Source organism: Raphanus sativus, unplaced genomic scaffold, assembly GCF_000801105.2.
Source record: "Raphanus sativus cultivar WK10039 unplaced genomic scaffold, ASM80110v3 Scaffold2576, whole genome shotgun sequence".
Lineage (NCBI taxonomy): Eukaryota > Viridiplantae > Streptophyta > Magnoliopsida > Brassicales > Brassicaceae > Raphanus > Raphanus sativus.
The window spans coordinates 1-14,921 of record NW_026617884.1 but is presented as its reverse complement, the minus strand read 5'-3'; the positions used below and the strand labels follow the sequence as shown (position 1 = coordinate 14,921).

General features: G+C 36.6%; 4 protein-coding genes and 1 pseudogene across 5 annotated transcripts; 1 reads left to right on the top strand and 4 right to left on the bottom strand.

Annotated features, from left to right (window-relative positions):
* Positions 1-165: 165 nt before the first annotated feature.
* Positions 166-1,806, bottom strand: LOC130505777 (probable protein phosphatase 2C 30; annotated as a pseudogene).
* Positions 1,807-2,896: 1,090 nt separating this feature from the next.
* On the bottom strand, positions 2,897-5,607 carry LOC108845272 (uncharacterized). Its single transcript, XM_057000382.1, has 3 exons — positions 5,554-5,607; positions 3,559-4,383; positions 2,897-3,247 (listed from the first exon to the last, which is right to left on the bottom strand). Exons 1-3 carry the CDS (start codon positions 5,605-5,607, stop codon positions 2,897-2,899), a joined length of 1,230 nt encoding a protein of 409 aa, XP_056856362.1.
* Positions 5,608-10,103: 4,496 nt separating this feature from the next.
* On the top strand, positions 10,104-10,744 carry LOC130505779 (em-like protein GEA6). Its single transcript, XM_057000385.1, has 2 exons — positions 10,104-10,303; positions 10,407-10,744. Exons 1-2 carry the CDS (start codon positions 10,189-10,191, stop codon positions 10,565-10,567), a joined length of 276 nt encoding a protein of 91 aa, XP_056856365.1. The 5' UTR covers positions 10,104-10,188; the 3' UTR covers positions 10,568-10,744.
* Positions 10,745-10,832: 88 nt separating this feature from the next.
* On the bottom strand, positions 10,833-12,834 carry LOC130505778 (protein trichome birefringence-like 30). Of its 2 annotated transcripts, none has more exons than XM_057000383.1 (5): positions 12,269-12,834; positions 11,817-11,988; positions 11,534-11,736; positions 11,273-11,434; positions 10,833-11,190 (listed from the first exon to the last, which is right to left on the bottom strand). In XM_057000383.1, the coding sequence occupies exons 1-5, from the start codon at positions 12,706-12,708 to the stop codon at positions 10,833-10,835; spliced, it is 1,335 nt and encodes a 444-aa protein (XP_056856363.1). In that variant the 5' UTR covers positions 12,709-12,834. The 2 variants fall into 2 exon arrangements, with proteins under 2 accessions (XP_056856363.1, XP_056856364.1); XM_057000384.1 differs by having other exon boundaries at positions 11,273-11,431.
* Positions 12,835-12,975: 141 nt separating this feature from the next.
* On the bottom strand, positions 12,976-14,918 carry LOC130505776 (protein trichome birefringence-like 28; the record flags this gene model as incomplete). The annotated part of the gene is made up of 5 exons (XM_057000381.1): positions 12,976-13,490; positions 13,567-13,725; positions 13,822-14,021; positions 14,473-14,644; positions 14,740-14,918. Coding segments are annotated over 5 exons (1,092 nt in total), but the record flags the coding sequence as incomplete, so codon positions are not given.
* Between the last annotated feature and the right edge of the window lie 3 nt (positions 14,919-14,921).

Here is a 14,921-nt window from a genome sequence, read left to right as displayed (position 1 = left end):
TAAAGACACTTAGATCTTTTAATCCAAGACTAAAAAATTTGTTACCAATGCCTGAAACTTGTATTTACATGTAAATACCGAACAAAACTGTCAATAACTTAAGACCTAATGATTTTAATCAAGTTTAGCTTAATACTGAGATGTTTAATGAATCATAGCACAAACTGTTGTAAACTGAATTATGATTAGACTAATATCATCCAGGGACCCTCTCTACACGATAGCTCCGCTAGTTTCTTGCAAGCAAGAAGTGTCTTTGGATTCTCCATGCCTAAACAGTACGGTCGAACCACATCAACCGCCTCCTGATTCGTTACCTATACAGTCAGCAGGAAATCCGGGTCAATATACAAAACCATAGACTACAAAGGAATCCATTTTGAGACATTTACTAGTTATGCTTACTTTATCCCAAAGGCCGTCAGATGCTTAGATCAAGAACTCAAAATTCCGGTTGATCCGTAATGTTCTAGTTTCGGTTCAGCTATCACCCACTCCTTGAGATACCGTCTCCAATTCCTCGTGAGACCGCTAATGTTCCTTGAATTCTCCATATGCCATTGCAGCAATCAACATAACCACCCTACTCAAACAAAAAAATGAAGTAAACCGAACTCAATCAAACAAAACCGTACTAATACATCATTTGATTAATTGCTGAATGGTATAATGATTCTCAAACTTTGCAAATTTTAACCAATCACATTTTTAGTGGATTACTTTTTTTTTTTTCATCCATTCGGAGATTCCTATATACAATATATAAAGAAATTACTTCATTCATAAATTCCATAAAACTTGAAGAGATTAGTGAAACAGAATGTGACCTATGTGTTTTGATCAAAAAAAAAGGTGACCTATGTGTTAATAATTTGACCACAATTTCAGTGTCATTGGCATTGGTATACAATTTGAAGAACAACGGATTCATCATATATTTTTCCTATTACCTAAACCTCAGATATTTTTTTAAATTAAAAACACAATATAAAGAATGATAAAACTCACCAATGCTTCAATCCTTTTGAACTCATCTGCTTGACCAGGATTGTGATCGGTAGTAAGTGCTTCCGCAACCCCACCGCGGCTTATAACCGCCCGCAATCTCCGGCGTTCGAAACCGCAAGCTCGCCGTTCGATATAATAGCGGTTACACAACACGCGCCACCTCTCCAGCCTTCTTTCAAGAACTCCTCGTCCGTTTTTACGTAACCCTCTCTTATCGCTCTCTCAATGGAACAACCTTCTTCTCCCGATTTCTCCGCCGCCGCCATCGCCGCCTCGATGTTGTTACCGAGATTCGCCGCCGCGAACTCCGCCGCCTTGGATCCGCCGTGACCGTCGAAAACGCCGAAGAAAGCCTTTTTGCGTACTCTTTCGTCGGGATCAACCGCCGCGAAGTACCGATCTTCCATTGGTCCACGTCTTCCTCTCTTGCAATAAACAGAGTAAGACTCCATCTTCCTCTACTTCAACAACCTCATCCCCTTTTTCCGGCGTCTTCACCGTCGTACTACACCACGGTACAACCGCCGGAGGCAACTTCAGGTCAAGCATAGGTGGTCGTTTTCTTTTCAAAACCGTGTCGGAATCAGGACACGTAGTCGTCTCTTTCGCCTTCCTTGGAGGACAGGCTATCATTGTCAGCTTCGGTGGTGTTGAACGAGGTGAAGACGACGGCGTTTTGACCGATGTCGGAGAAAAAACAAGTGGAGAAGGGAAGAAAACAGGAGATTCCGGGGCCATTATCACCAATCTGTTCATGGTCAGTTTCTTCTTCTTGTTTGGATGCTTGAAGAGTTGCATATAAATAAATAAGAAAGAGAGAAAAAAGAAAAACAGAAATAGGGTTGCGCTTTGATTAATTTATTTCTTGTTGTGTACGTCTGAAAAAGCAAGAACCTCTTTTACAAAAAAAGAAAGAGCAAAGAACCTAGCCGAATAATGGGCGGTTAGATATTTTTATACATGACCAAGTTTTCGGCAACGGTCAACGACGATTATTTCTCTTTATTAACACCTTCGTGACCAAGTCTCTTTCTCGTAATTTAGTCAAATTCACGTCGGTGCCAAAATCACTCATCTCCTTAAGTTTTTGTATGATATTTTGTTTTTTAAATTTGGTAAGAGGCTTTATTATATTGCCATAATTAATCTTTGAATGTTGAACTACCGTCCATTGAATACAATTAATTTTTTTTTTTTGTAACAAAGCTTTCATATTAAAATGCATAAGTAAAATACAAAGTATGAGCTTTCACCCGTAAGTTTGATAAAGAGTGCAACAAATAGAGAGTGGGTGGACATCCTAGAAAAAGATCAACAAGTGAATCCTAAGAGAGAAAATACAAAAACAATAGCTAGTGAACATGATTTCCTCGGCCGCGACCTCGTTTACCTTTTTCTCTAGCATTTGTCCATTCCATATCTTGAATTTTTTGAGTCGGTTTAATCAGTCTTCCTCCTCTAATTATGTTGTAACCAGATGTCTCTCCAACCTCACCTAAATCATCATTTTCCCATGTGTTAGCGGAGAATCCCGCTCCATATGAAATTGCTGAAGGTTGTTGGCGATGGGAGAGTAATGACCAATTGATTGCTCATTTTCAGAGGCTTGAGGAGTCTCTAAAATGATTACTTTTGATGGAATTTCTTCCATAATATGTGAGTGAGGATGAGCAGTTTCTTCAACTGCTAACACATATAATTTTTTTTTCAATCTTTGAGCAAGAAGTAGATTGTACCTCATGCGAATGGGTGAATGTAGTAGGAGTTGGAACCTCGAGAGGTGCAGTGACAGAAAGCATTTGTAGTGATCTTGTGTTCTTGATGGGCAAGAGTCAAGTGCGAGTCAGACTCCAAAACACCCACCAATGTGGATGAGTTTGGTAGCAGCTTATCTATCTCCACCAAAGGGATCTTCATTTGTTACAATAGCTTTCACAGGAGCAGAATCTTGTGGTTTATAAGGCAGAAGACACCTCTTCTCCTTGTGACCAAGTGCTCCACATCTTTCACAAGCACTTGGGATCCAAGTATACTCGACATCTACTAGATAGATATTGCCTTGCTTATCATCTAGAGCAATCTGTTTCAGAAAAGGTTTATCTAACTCAACCTCAACTAATATCTTAGCTTCTCCCATAGTCGTTGGGTCTAAACGAGGTTTATGCGTAAGCATAGGCTCTCCCAGACCCGAAGTTATATGACTAATTCCTAATCTAGAGAAACACGAGTCTGGGATATTCTTTAAATTCACCCAAACCGGTAAAGTAGAAATTTCAGGAATTTTTAGGGAGTTTACAGGACTCCAAAGGCGACAAAGAGGAGACAATCATCAACATGCCAAACTCCCCGTTGAATAACCCACTTGCGTGTGTTTTCATGAGGAATATGGATTAAGAATGAAGAGTTCCCCAACTTCTTACATGCTATCCTACATTCTCGGCCCCATAACCTATTCAACACCGCATGAATAAGACCACCAGGAGGACTTGAACACCTATGGAACTAACCAATGATATATTCTTCCTTATTCTCAGGACCTAAACAAAGGACCTTAGAAAGAATTGTCAGCTGAGGAGTTCCATCCAGACGGTAAGTAGGCTCAGCAGCACGGAAAAGATTTCTCGAAGACTGATTCATACGGGCAGCCCAAGGAAATCGAAGACTTCCGTCATCTTTAAGTACCGGGGGAGGAATTTTTACAACCGGAAGATTAGATATAGCTTTCTCTGGAAACATAGCTTTCCCCTTCATATGCTTACGACCAGTAGTGGTAACTTCACCGATTGAAGGCCAAAAAGAAGCTATTTGACTTTTTACGGCCTCTGAGATACCAAGCGTCGGAGTTGCAGGTTCCGGAGGTGTGGGTGAGGTGGAAAAGTGAAGAGGTTTCGCCCAAGCTCCCAAGGATTGAACAAAAACAGGTTCTTGCTCCATTTCCTCTTGCTCGGCAGCGGGATCAATGACTCTATCGGGTGATTTCTCAACAACAACATTGGGTTCATGAGAGAGGGACGGTGAACCAGCGGGATGGAGCTCAGCCGTTTCTTTGACAGTTATTGCAGGAGGAGCTAATATGGTTGAATCAGTTGAGATTTCCTCACCATTCTCAATCACGGTCGGAGGATGCGGCGGCATAAGCTCTGAAGCACTAGAACCCACTTCAACTGGAGAAGCACTGGATTCCCTTTCAACCGTAGTAACAATCAGAGGATGCTGTAGAGTGAGCTCTGACACAGCATGTGTTGAAACATCAATACCCAGATTTGATGACCACCGGTTGAGGTAAGGCCATCTAGGATCTGGAGATGTAACTTCTTTCTCATCAGATTCAACATCAACAGCGTTTCCGGAGGAAAGTGTTCTGTTTTCATCAAACTGGTGTCGCAGAAGCACTTAGAGAAGACATCTTGTCTTTAGAGTTCAACAGATCCGACAATAATATTTCTTTCGTGGAATCCATGGCAGTTTAAAGGAGAAGAGATGAGAGGAGGAAAGAAAACAACGAGAACAGTGGGGACCCTCCGGCGAAAGCTACACCGGCGAGTCGAACGGAGCTGCAGTTTTCTTCTAGGGTTTCGCCTCTGAGGTCGCGTATTGGGGCGTGCGAGGCGCGTTGCCTTATTGTTATTTTTTTTTGATTTATCAACTATTGAATACAATTAATTGTGTCTTTAATTTGATCTTTAATTTGATTTCTTCATTTAAAGTATATAGTTTTATCACCTTAATTACGGTCGAGAAGTCTTTCGAGGATGCGGTCCAATTTTTCAGACGGTTTGATGAACTCAAATGTTTTTTTCTTCGTCTTATGAACTGATATGTTTGGTTACATTAACTACTGCAATTGGATTAATCAAAGAAAGTCTGGCACGCCATTTATTTTGGTAAATAAACTCAACGCACAAACATACATTTCTTTTTTGATAATAAGGCACAAACATATGTGGAAGTTCTTTGGTTCAACCGTTTAATTAATGTTCATTAATACTTTTATATTAGAAGGTCTAGAATTTAAATTCAAAAAAAAAGTAAATTATGAAAATTATAAAAAATTGACTATAAAAGATTTTCAGCATAGTGTATGACGTATCATTAGATAGATCAGATGCGGCTCGAAATAACACAATCAGACATGTATTTTAATAAGGTAGTAGAACTGTCAATTCTAAAATCGTCTATATAACACAAACATACATGTTTGTTATGTGAATGTGACTGCAAATGTTCGTAACTCAATGGTATGTACTTAAACTCATGTCATGTATGAGTAGGTGAGAAGTCGAGAACCGAAAGAAGAACGTGAATTACTACTAGTAACTATAGTTATATATGGTAACTAGTAATTTACTTGTTACCTACCATATATCACTAGCTTTTCTGTCATCAAGTATAATTTACAAGTTAACTAATAACATAAAATATACTTTCAAAAACATAAAATGTTGGTTTTTTCTTTAACGTCTAGATCGATTATTATCGATTAATTATGTTATTACAACGATGATAATATTACAAAGACGATTCTACAGCCGACAATTCTACTACCCTGTGAGAATACACGTCTGCCTGCACCACTCTGAACCGTCCTATGAGATCCATGTTCGATGGTACGCTTTGCACCAAGCTGAAGATCTCCATAATCTGCATAATTTAGTATTTTCTGGGGTTTAAACCTCAGATCTTCAGGTGTAGAAGCAATTGAACCTTTAGTCAAACCACTCGACTAAAGAGTGTAAAATGTTGGTTTACACACTAGAAAACTACTATACTAGCATATATTTCCTGTTTTATTTAACTGTCGTTTTAGGTATATATCCACATACTAAAAAATACTTTTTTTATATTTAAAAAAACACAATTATTTTTATCTAATACTCTCTCCGTTTCATTTTATTTGTCATTCTAGGTTTATGCACACGGATTAAGAAAACATATGATTTTGTATATTTTCAAAACAAAAATACAATTACCTATACAACTAACCATATTTCAACCAATAGAAAAATAAAATGGAGAAACTTTTAATAAATTTTGCATTAAAACTTTACAAACGACACTTATTTTGAAACAAAAATTTTTCCTTACAACGACAATTAAATCGAAACGGAGGGAGTAATATTTTAATCAATAGAAAAATAAATTATAAAATCTTATTAATATCTTTTGCACTGAAATTTTAAAATAATATTTATTTTAAAACGAATTTTTTTAGATAATTAAACTGAAACAGAGAGAGTAGTAAATATACACATAATTAAGAAGATTTCTTGACAAAAGGGACTAACTAAGAGGAATATATGGAGCTAGCATACTCTCGTTTTCCTATACCATTTTTTTGCCAAATTTCCTGTACCAATTTTAGTTAGGTATGTATATTTTATCTGAAACAAGTTCTCTTTTCTGACAAATCTTATCAGCTGATCTGATCGATTTTGTGCTATAGAGTAGACTATCCCGATAGTGTAGGACACTGTCTGATCTGAATTTGGAATACTTTCTTCTAAAAAATTTAGGTATGTATGTATATTTTATAAATATTTGCATTAATTGCTAACTAATTTAGTAGTAGAAATCATCAAACTTTCAAGTCAATTAGTCTACGAATAATAATTAAAGTTTGATATGTGTAGGTAAATGGTTCCCAACTTTTGATAGTATACTATATTACGTGAATGCGAGGGACGAGGGACGAATAGACTCGAATAAGAAAAAAAAATTAGTCATATGCCTTTCTAGAAAAGCTATCCATTTGTAGGATTTTGGATACCTCATGTTACAAGACTTTTTTTATTGAAGCTGATTTTGGGGCTTAATATAAAAAAGCTTCGTATATTCATTTTTATAAAGGGTTTTTAATTTAATCGCTGCAATTAATTAATAATGTAGAGTGAAAGATATATGATTTTCCATTACCTGGCAAAATATAGTGACCATTCTGGAATCAAGAATAAAAACAAATAGAAAAGAAACATAGAAAAATAAAATTGTAAGAATAAAAAAAAAATTGTTGTTCCATTTTAAATTTGACAAATGAATAATTGTTTTTTATTTCTCTACAAAAAAATGAATGATAGGAAATAAGATGAAAATTATTCCTTCTGAATGGTAATTTTTTTAAGAATGTTAAGAAATGCATTATTCCTAGTTCTAGTCGGTCTTTGGTCACCATTGATACCCATTAATTCTTACAAGGAAAGAGGAACAAAATTCATACGTAAATGTGTAAATATTGAAGTATTGTGTATGTAGTGCATGATTGAGAACAGTTGACAATATCTCGTCATATATGAACGGAAATAACTTCCCTCCTAAGGCTTAGTCTCGAGTCGACCTTTTTGACTTGGCAAACGAATTTAACCTTAAGAGTTTACTTTCTTGTTAGAAATTACATTAAATATGTATATTAGAACATAAAATAAAATTAACGAGGCTTCGTCAAAAAAAAATTTAACGAGGACAACAGTTTCAGCTTTGAAATTGACGTAAACGAAGATGAATAAATTTTACACTCATTCGAAAAGAAGAAGAAAAAGGTTTGAAACAAAATAAATTCACATTCATAAAGCAAACAGTTAATCAAATATGCCACATGTATGCAGATGTTAACGACTGGATTCTAGATAGTTGGTAAGCTACGGGAATGCCACAAAAGACAATGTGACGGTCAAAACTGAGGGGCACATTTGTCCTTCAGTTTCAATTGTAGTGCATGGTTATTCTAAATCAGAAAGTGAGGTTTCAGATGAACTCGGAACGAAGATATATGGAGTTATAGAAACCGAGGGGAACATTGTTCCCTCACTTTTGATACCTTTTTGTTATAAACATTCATCGGGATATAACTCAAACCAATAATTACATTTATTATTGTAACTGCTGCTTAGTCCTGGGCACTTTTACCCTACCCGAAGTATCTATCTAAAATCAAACCAGAATAACCTAAACCGGATATGAACCGTTATACAACAAATATCCGAATAAAACTTGTGAGCTTAGTATTATGAGGTTTGGTTATAACCCGAACCAAATTGAAATCTGAACTAAGATCCAAAAATATCTGAAATTAATTAAATATGTTAATACTTTTATATATATTAAGGTAATTTAGATATTTTATAGTATTAAAAAGATTTTGGTAGTTTATTTCATTTGTCATTTTGAAAACTTTTTAGCTAGTTTGACTAAAAATTGGTCGATCTTTAGATTTTAAAAATATATATTTGGGACGATTTTAAACATTGGTTACAGTCTAATCCGAACTGAACCTGGAAAAAACAAAACCAAATCCGATCTAATAATTAATAAAACCCAAATAAAAATTTAAAAGCATAAAATCAAAAATCTGAAAATCCGAACCAATCGAATCAAAACCACGGAACCGCAAACTCCCATGCCTACTGCTGTTTTCTAAGAATAGACTAGTGGGATAGCGAAGACAAATATGTTTATCACAATAATGAATTTGTAGTATTCTTTTTCCAAAAACATGACAGTAGTCTAGACCGGGGGGAGACTAAAGCAACCCGAATGTAACTCATTCTGTTATCATAGACAACTTCTAAAAGTTGATATATAGCCTAGGGAACTTATTTTGTGGGTTATAGTATCAGGCTACTCAACTTATTTTATGGTTTTGTCTTTTCAGTTCATTTCCAGGTACATTTTTTGTCATTTTAATTTTGTTATAAACCAAACCAAATATAAACAAAGGTCCAATACAGACAAACATATAAAACACGATGGGGCCAAGCCCAACCAAAACAAAATCCAAAAAGAAAAGGAAGATGATGGATAAACTCAACGCTCAACACAGTGGAAGAGGCCGAAAATAAATTTAGGAGGGTCAATCCTTAATTAATAGTATATTATAAGGTCAATTAACAAAATTTTATAGGAGTTAATTAACCAAATTTTACAATATTTTCAAGCGTTTTACATAAATATACATCTAATCTATTTAAAAATCAGAAATCCACCAGGGTCAATTAGCCCTTTGTCAACACATTGAGTCCGCACACTGCTCATATATGTGTTGTTTAATTGTTTTTTAGCGCAGGAAATATATGTTCCCAAAAATAGATCTTCACTGATTTTCACCGACAAGAACAGTACTAGCAGAGATCTAATCGGAAGTTATCTCAGAACCTAACCAAAACAGGAATTCGTTTAAAGAAGCCGTAAACAACAATATCTGGAACTGAGAGAACCACCAGCCACAACTTCTTAGTCTTCAGTGCTAGACCTTCTACAACAGGAGAGCATCAATCGAACTAAGACGAAAGCAAATCCAAGAAGCGAAACCACCAGAGACGCCAGAAAACTAAGCAAAATGGTCTCTCATAGATCAACGATTACAACAATCGCAGACAATTTAACGGATTTGGTTATCCGGCATCAGACACAATCATCTTTTAAGATAAGAAGGAAACCTAAGATTATAAAAACCTACCAAGAGAAGGATGAACCAACAAATCCAAAACCGAAAGAAAATTGAAACTGAAGAGAGATAAAAAAGTAGAGCCAGCCGGCTTCACCAAAAGGAAAAAGAGGTTGCCATAGACAAACGTGCATCAACCCACCCAGGGGCGTCCCTGATATGGTGGATGTAATAAGGAAAAAGAAGTTTCCATTTTGTTACATTTTATTTAAAAAGAAATATTCATTATTCATCATCATTTTAGATTTGGGATTTTTTTTCTTGTTAAAAGTTGTTTATTTCACTTGATTCTTAATCATAGTTGTTGCCATCAAGGGATGGAAAACTTTTTCGGTAGTTCAATCAATCTAGTCTCAAAACAAAGAATAGCAATCACCTAATGTAGTTCAATCAATACATCATGACAAAGCACAAAACAGCTTCCGCGGTATAGTTAAAGAACACGCGGTGAAGCAGCATGGCTCTTCCAAGTTCCAAGTATACGTCAGCCAATTCAATCCGCACGTGGCATGTCACCATCAAAAAAGAGCACACGTATGACGCACCGGTTGTTCCTGAATCACCACGTCAAACCTCAACGTGGACACGCAGACGCTAGCTAGCAAAATGACATCCCAAACAATTCGAATATATATACACACATATAGACCGATCTCTTCGATTATTCATCATCACCAAGTCGTTTGTGTTAATCTATTCTGTTCTCTTAAGTTTTTTATAGCTTGTTCTACAAGTAAAGACCCATGTCGTCTCAACAGGAGAAAAAACAGCTCGACGAGCGGGCTAAGAAGGGAGAAACCGTCGTGCAAGGCGGTACTGGAGGCAAAAGCTTCGAAGCTCAACAGCATCTAGCTGAAGGTCTTTCTACTTCTTGCTATCATTTTATGGTTACATATGTTTCAAAGTTATTAATACAAGATATAGTAATGTGATTTGATGTATGTGGAATATTGTGCTTAAGGGAGGAGCCGAGGAGGGACTACAAGGAAGGAGCAGTTAGGAACTGAAGGATATCAACAGATGGGACGCAAAGGAGGTACGAGAACTGGAAAGGCTGGTGGGGAAGACGATGAGGATGAAGGAGAGGAGATGGACGAACCCACATCAAGGACCAGGACTTAATCTTTAAAGCTCTCGATGGATGTGTAATAATAATCTTATGTCCAATATTTCCATGTAGAAGCGTGTTTGGTTTCTTGTAATAAGTTCATCTTTAGTTCACAAGATGATCATGACAATGTTTGTATATTTTCATAGTGTTTCTTTTGTTAATCTTATCAACTTATCGTTTCGGACAAACTCTTCTCTCCGCAAAGACGAGACACTAAAACTTAACTTGCACGTTCAATTAATAAACCAACTTGAGAAGTTCACACAAAGAAGTGATTTAACTTTTGTTGATGATATACAGAGAGAGCAACTCGTTCCATGTATCAGGCAAGCCTGGAAGACACCAGTGATAACAATCAGCAAAGGTTCTTGGATCCAACTTTTGCCCCGGAGTTAAGAGACTACCACTTCTCGACCCGTAAAAGGAGGTATGCGCATCTTTCCTGAACTCTGACATGGTCGTCACGTTGAGGAACGTTACATGCACTTTTGTGGTGGATTTAGTCACGTTCACTGCGATTTCCCGAAGCCTACGGTTTGTTCCGACATCTACTGGTTTCGACATGTTGAGTATAGGTTCCGTCTCTTTCTCGCACTTTCTGGTTGCTCTTCCATTAACGTCCCAGTCTGAACTCCTGTTACGTTCTTTAAGGTGTTATCAAAGGGAAACTAGCCAGTTTTATGTGGAAATTTTAGTTTTCTTGGCTCATAAGTTACCTGACATGAGTTGGTGACATGCTGCTGAAGAAGACAGATGTTCGGTTTGGGTCAATGTTTTGTTCTAGCCAGTTTGTCCATGTCCGTAGTACTTCTTCGTACATTATATAGATACCAACTTCGTTACTCTCTTTTGTCTCGTTGGTGAAAGATCCTTGTCTTCTTCAGCCATCATCATCATCAAGGTAAAAACTCTAATCATTATTGGAAAAACTCGAGTATGGAACTTAGTAAAGATCGATACTATTATCATTTACTTACAGAACTTTGATCTTGGAATGTCTGGTCCACCATGTATAAGTATTGAAAACGAGGAAGTCTGCGTCTTTCCAGTTCTTACCGTGCTTTGAGATTGATCGAGGCATGATTATTGGTTCTCTCTTGCCATCTCTTTTGTCTGGAGGATCAGCATTTGACTCGACTAGGAAAGGTGCCCAGTAGAATGATATGGTCGTGTTGTACTCCTACACCCTCAAAAACAGGGATCAGATTATGATTTATTCTGCTTCTTGGATTAATACATTTTTTGCATTTAAGACCTAACCTCTGTATTGAAGATTGACATTTGTGCTGTGTGGCTTAATGTCTTCGTGCCTGAGGAAATGGTTGATTGGACCATACATACCATAGACTGCCACTGGTTATAATGTATTGAATCACCAATGAACATTAGTTTCTTTCCCCTGAGTTTCTCTAGCAGCAGCTTTGCGTCAAACCTAGAACCCAAAAATAGTGTCATTTAAGAGAAGAGGAAGAAAGATGGAACTTGTTGATAATATGATGTATATTGGAAGAATTGTATTGCTCTCATAAGAATAATAGTTAGGACTACATACATATGTATTCAGTATACTAATGATATTTCCCAATCTAGGTAGATACAAATATATGGTTGACAACAAAAAAAAGGCAGATACAATATATGTATCTTATATAATAAATATACAATATTTGCTAACAATATCTATGATATTCTCTATCCTTAGTGGAACTGACCTTGGTAAAGAGCAGTCTCGAGGTTGCCATCTCCATTTCTGGTACTTTGAGTCTGGCCTCCCGTTTCTTGTACATGCCACCCACTCTGAGAGAAACTCGCATTCATCTTCTTTGTACAACGGATGTGTAACTTCATCCAGAACCCATTTTCCTGTGAAAACATCACATACTTTTAAAGCCACCAGGTCGATCTTCTTGTCTTTCTCTTCTTTGCTTTGTTGTAGTGGACTGATGTGTTCTTCTGGTAGGTTATCCGTCTTGAATCCTTGAAACTGACCAATCCTCTGTTTCTCATTGTACAGATAGCATCCGAGAAGAAATAAGAGAAGAACAATGATTACAACGTATAGCACATAAAGGTAAGAACTCCTCTTTGCAGCACCAGTTTGTTTCATCTTGTTAGATTGGTTTGTGAACATAAGAGAGAACTGGTTGAACATTCATGAATGCTTGGTCGTAGTTGGTTAATCAAAAAGCTAGTAGTTTCAACTAAACCAACATCTTTCACAATCATGGAGTTGATAATATACCTACTAATCTTGTCATTTATCATATAATTGTTCATCTGTTAAATTAATTCAATGTTGTTCTGGTTATTCTTCATTATTATTTGCCTGCAGATCAAGAAAATATTAGTACTGAAATGACAAGACTGCAAGTAACAAATACATTTCCTCTGTATTTTTTTGTGTGAACATAGGCTGTGCTACATATAAGACCGCTTTGCATATATCAAAACATGATGTCCCTTTATATACATCACAAGAATTTGATCAAAAAGAAAAATACATCACAAGAATTTTTTAAAACAACAAAAAAAGGATGAGAGGTTCAATTGGGTCATGACGATTTTGAGATGATAAATGTATAAAGAATCTCATTCCAAGTATCAGGCAGGCCAGGCAAGCACCAGTGGATACAGTCCGCGTAAGTGGCTGGATCGTTTTGCTGTTCCTTCGTCAGCAGTTTACCTTGCTTGATCGTGTAAACTGAAGTATGTGCATCTTTACGATACTCAGACAACCCAGTGATGTTGAGGAAACGTATAGGAACTTTCATAGACTGCGTGACGTTTTCAACAGATGAAAACAGTCTGTAGTCCGTTCCTATCTCCGAAAACAGCCTGTACTTCGTCCCAACGTTGAACATCATGGACTTGTTTAGGATCGGTGTTGTCTCTAATGCGCATAGTATACCATCAGGATTACCCCAGTCCGAACTCCTAAAAACAAAAACAAAAAATTATAAAAATTACTTATAAAGCTTAAGTAAATATTAGGGAGAGACTAATTAATTACCTAATGTGTAGTGGAGACATGCTCATGAAGAAAACAGTTGTACGTAGAGGATCAATGTGGTGGTCCACCCAATCTCCCCATGTCCTCAACACTCTCTCGTACGCTATTGGCCGTCTGATCTCATCATACTCTGTGTCACCTTCTTCGAACGATCCTCGTCTGTTTTGCATCATCATCACATTTTTTAATCCTCAAGTTCATTACAATATATACACAAATGTTCTGTGTGTAGTAGTAGTGTACTATACTACTTACAAGACTTTGATGGAGACGGTGTTCATCCACCAGATGTAACTATTGAAGACAAGAAAGTCAACGTCTTTCCAGTTGACTCCATGCTTCTCAATGGACTCTGGCATTATTATACGATCGATTATACTATGCTTTCTTGGATCGTCTGAATTTGATTCCACCAAGAACGGTGCCCAATAAAACTCCACCGTGGCGTTATAGTCCTTTTTAAAAAAGACCCAAATATAAGAAACTAGTGTCAAATGAGATTGGGAATGATCTGTAATAAAATGATACATTGGTTATTATTTAAACATAAAATTTGAAAATAAACATTTAAAATTCAGTGCTATTGAGTTTGTGATTTAAAAATGTAATTCAATGTTATTAGAAATATACTAAATAATAGATTTTAGAAAATTTAGTCGGATGTGAGTATTTTAATGTAGCTTCTTAATTTAAAATGGTAGACTTCAAATTTAATGATTTTAAATAGGACTTCAGATAGTCTTAACTAAAACCACAGTAACGCTCATAATGCACCTTAAACTATCTATTCAAAAAGCAAATCATTTCAAAAAATTCAAATAATATACTGAATAGACCCAAATAGAATAATGTCACCATTCAGTAGTACTCAGTAGTGTCAGCGTATCACAAGTGTTGCTACTTTACCTGGATTTGAAAAGTGGTGAGAGAACCGGTCTGGTTCAAGCCCTTTCTACCGGGAGGAATCACTGATTGAACCAAACAAACCATAGATTCCCATTGGTTCCGGTTAAGCGAGTCACCGACAAACATCAACCTCTTGTTCCTTAGCTTCTCTAGCAACACTCTTGCTTTGAATCTTCAAACCAAAACCAGTAGCACAAATAACATCAAAACCATATTGTCTTAAACGACATAAAAGAACATAACATTTTGAAAACAATTTAGCTTTACTTTGGCAAAGAACAGTCTCTAGGTTGCCATCTCCAGTTCTGAAACAGAGAATCTTTTCTTCCGTTTCTTAAGCAAGTCACTTGCTCGGTCAAGAACTCGCACTGCTCCTCTTTGTACAATGGATGTGTCTTGTTGTCGAAAACCCATTTTCCGGTGAAGAGATCGCACTCCTCCGGTGGCAA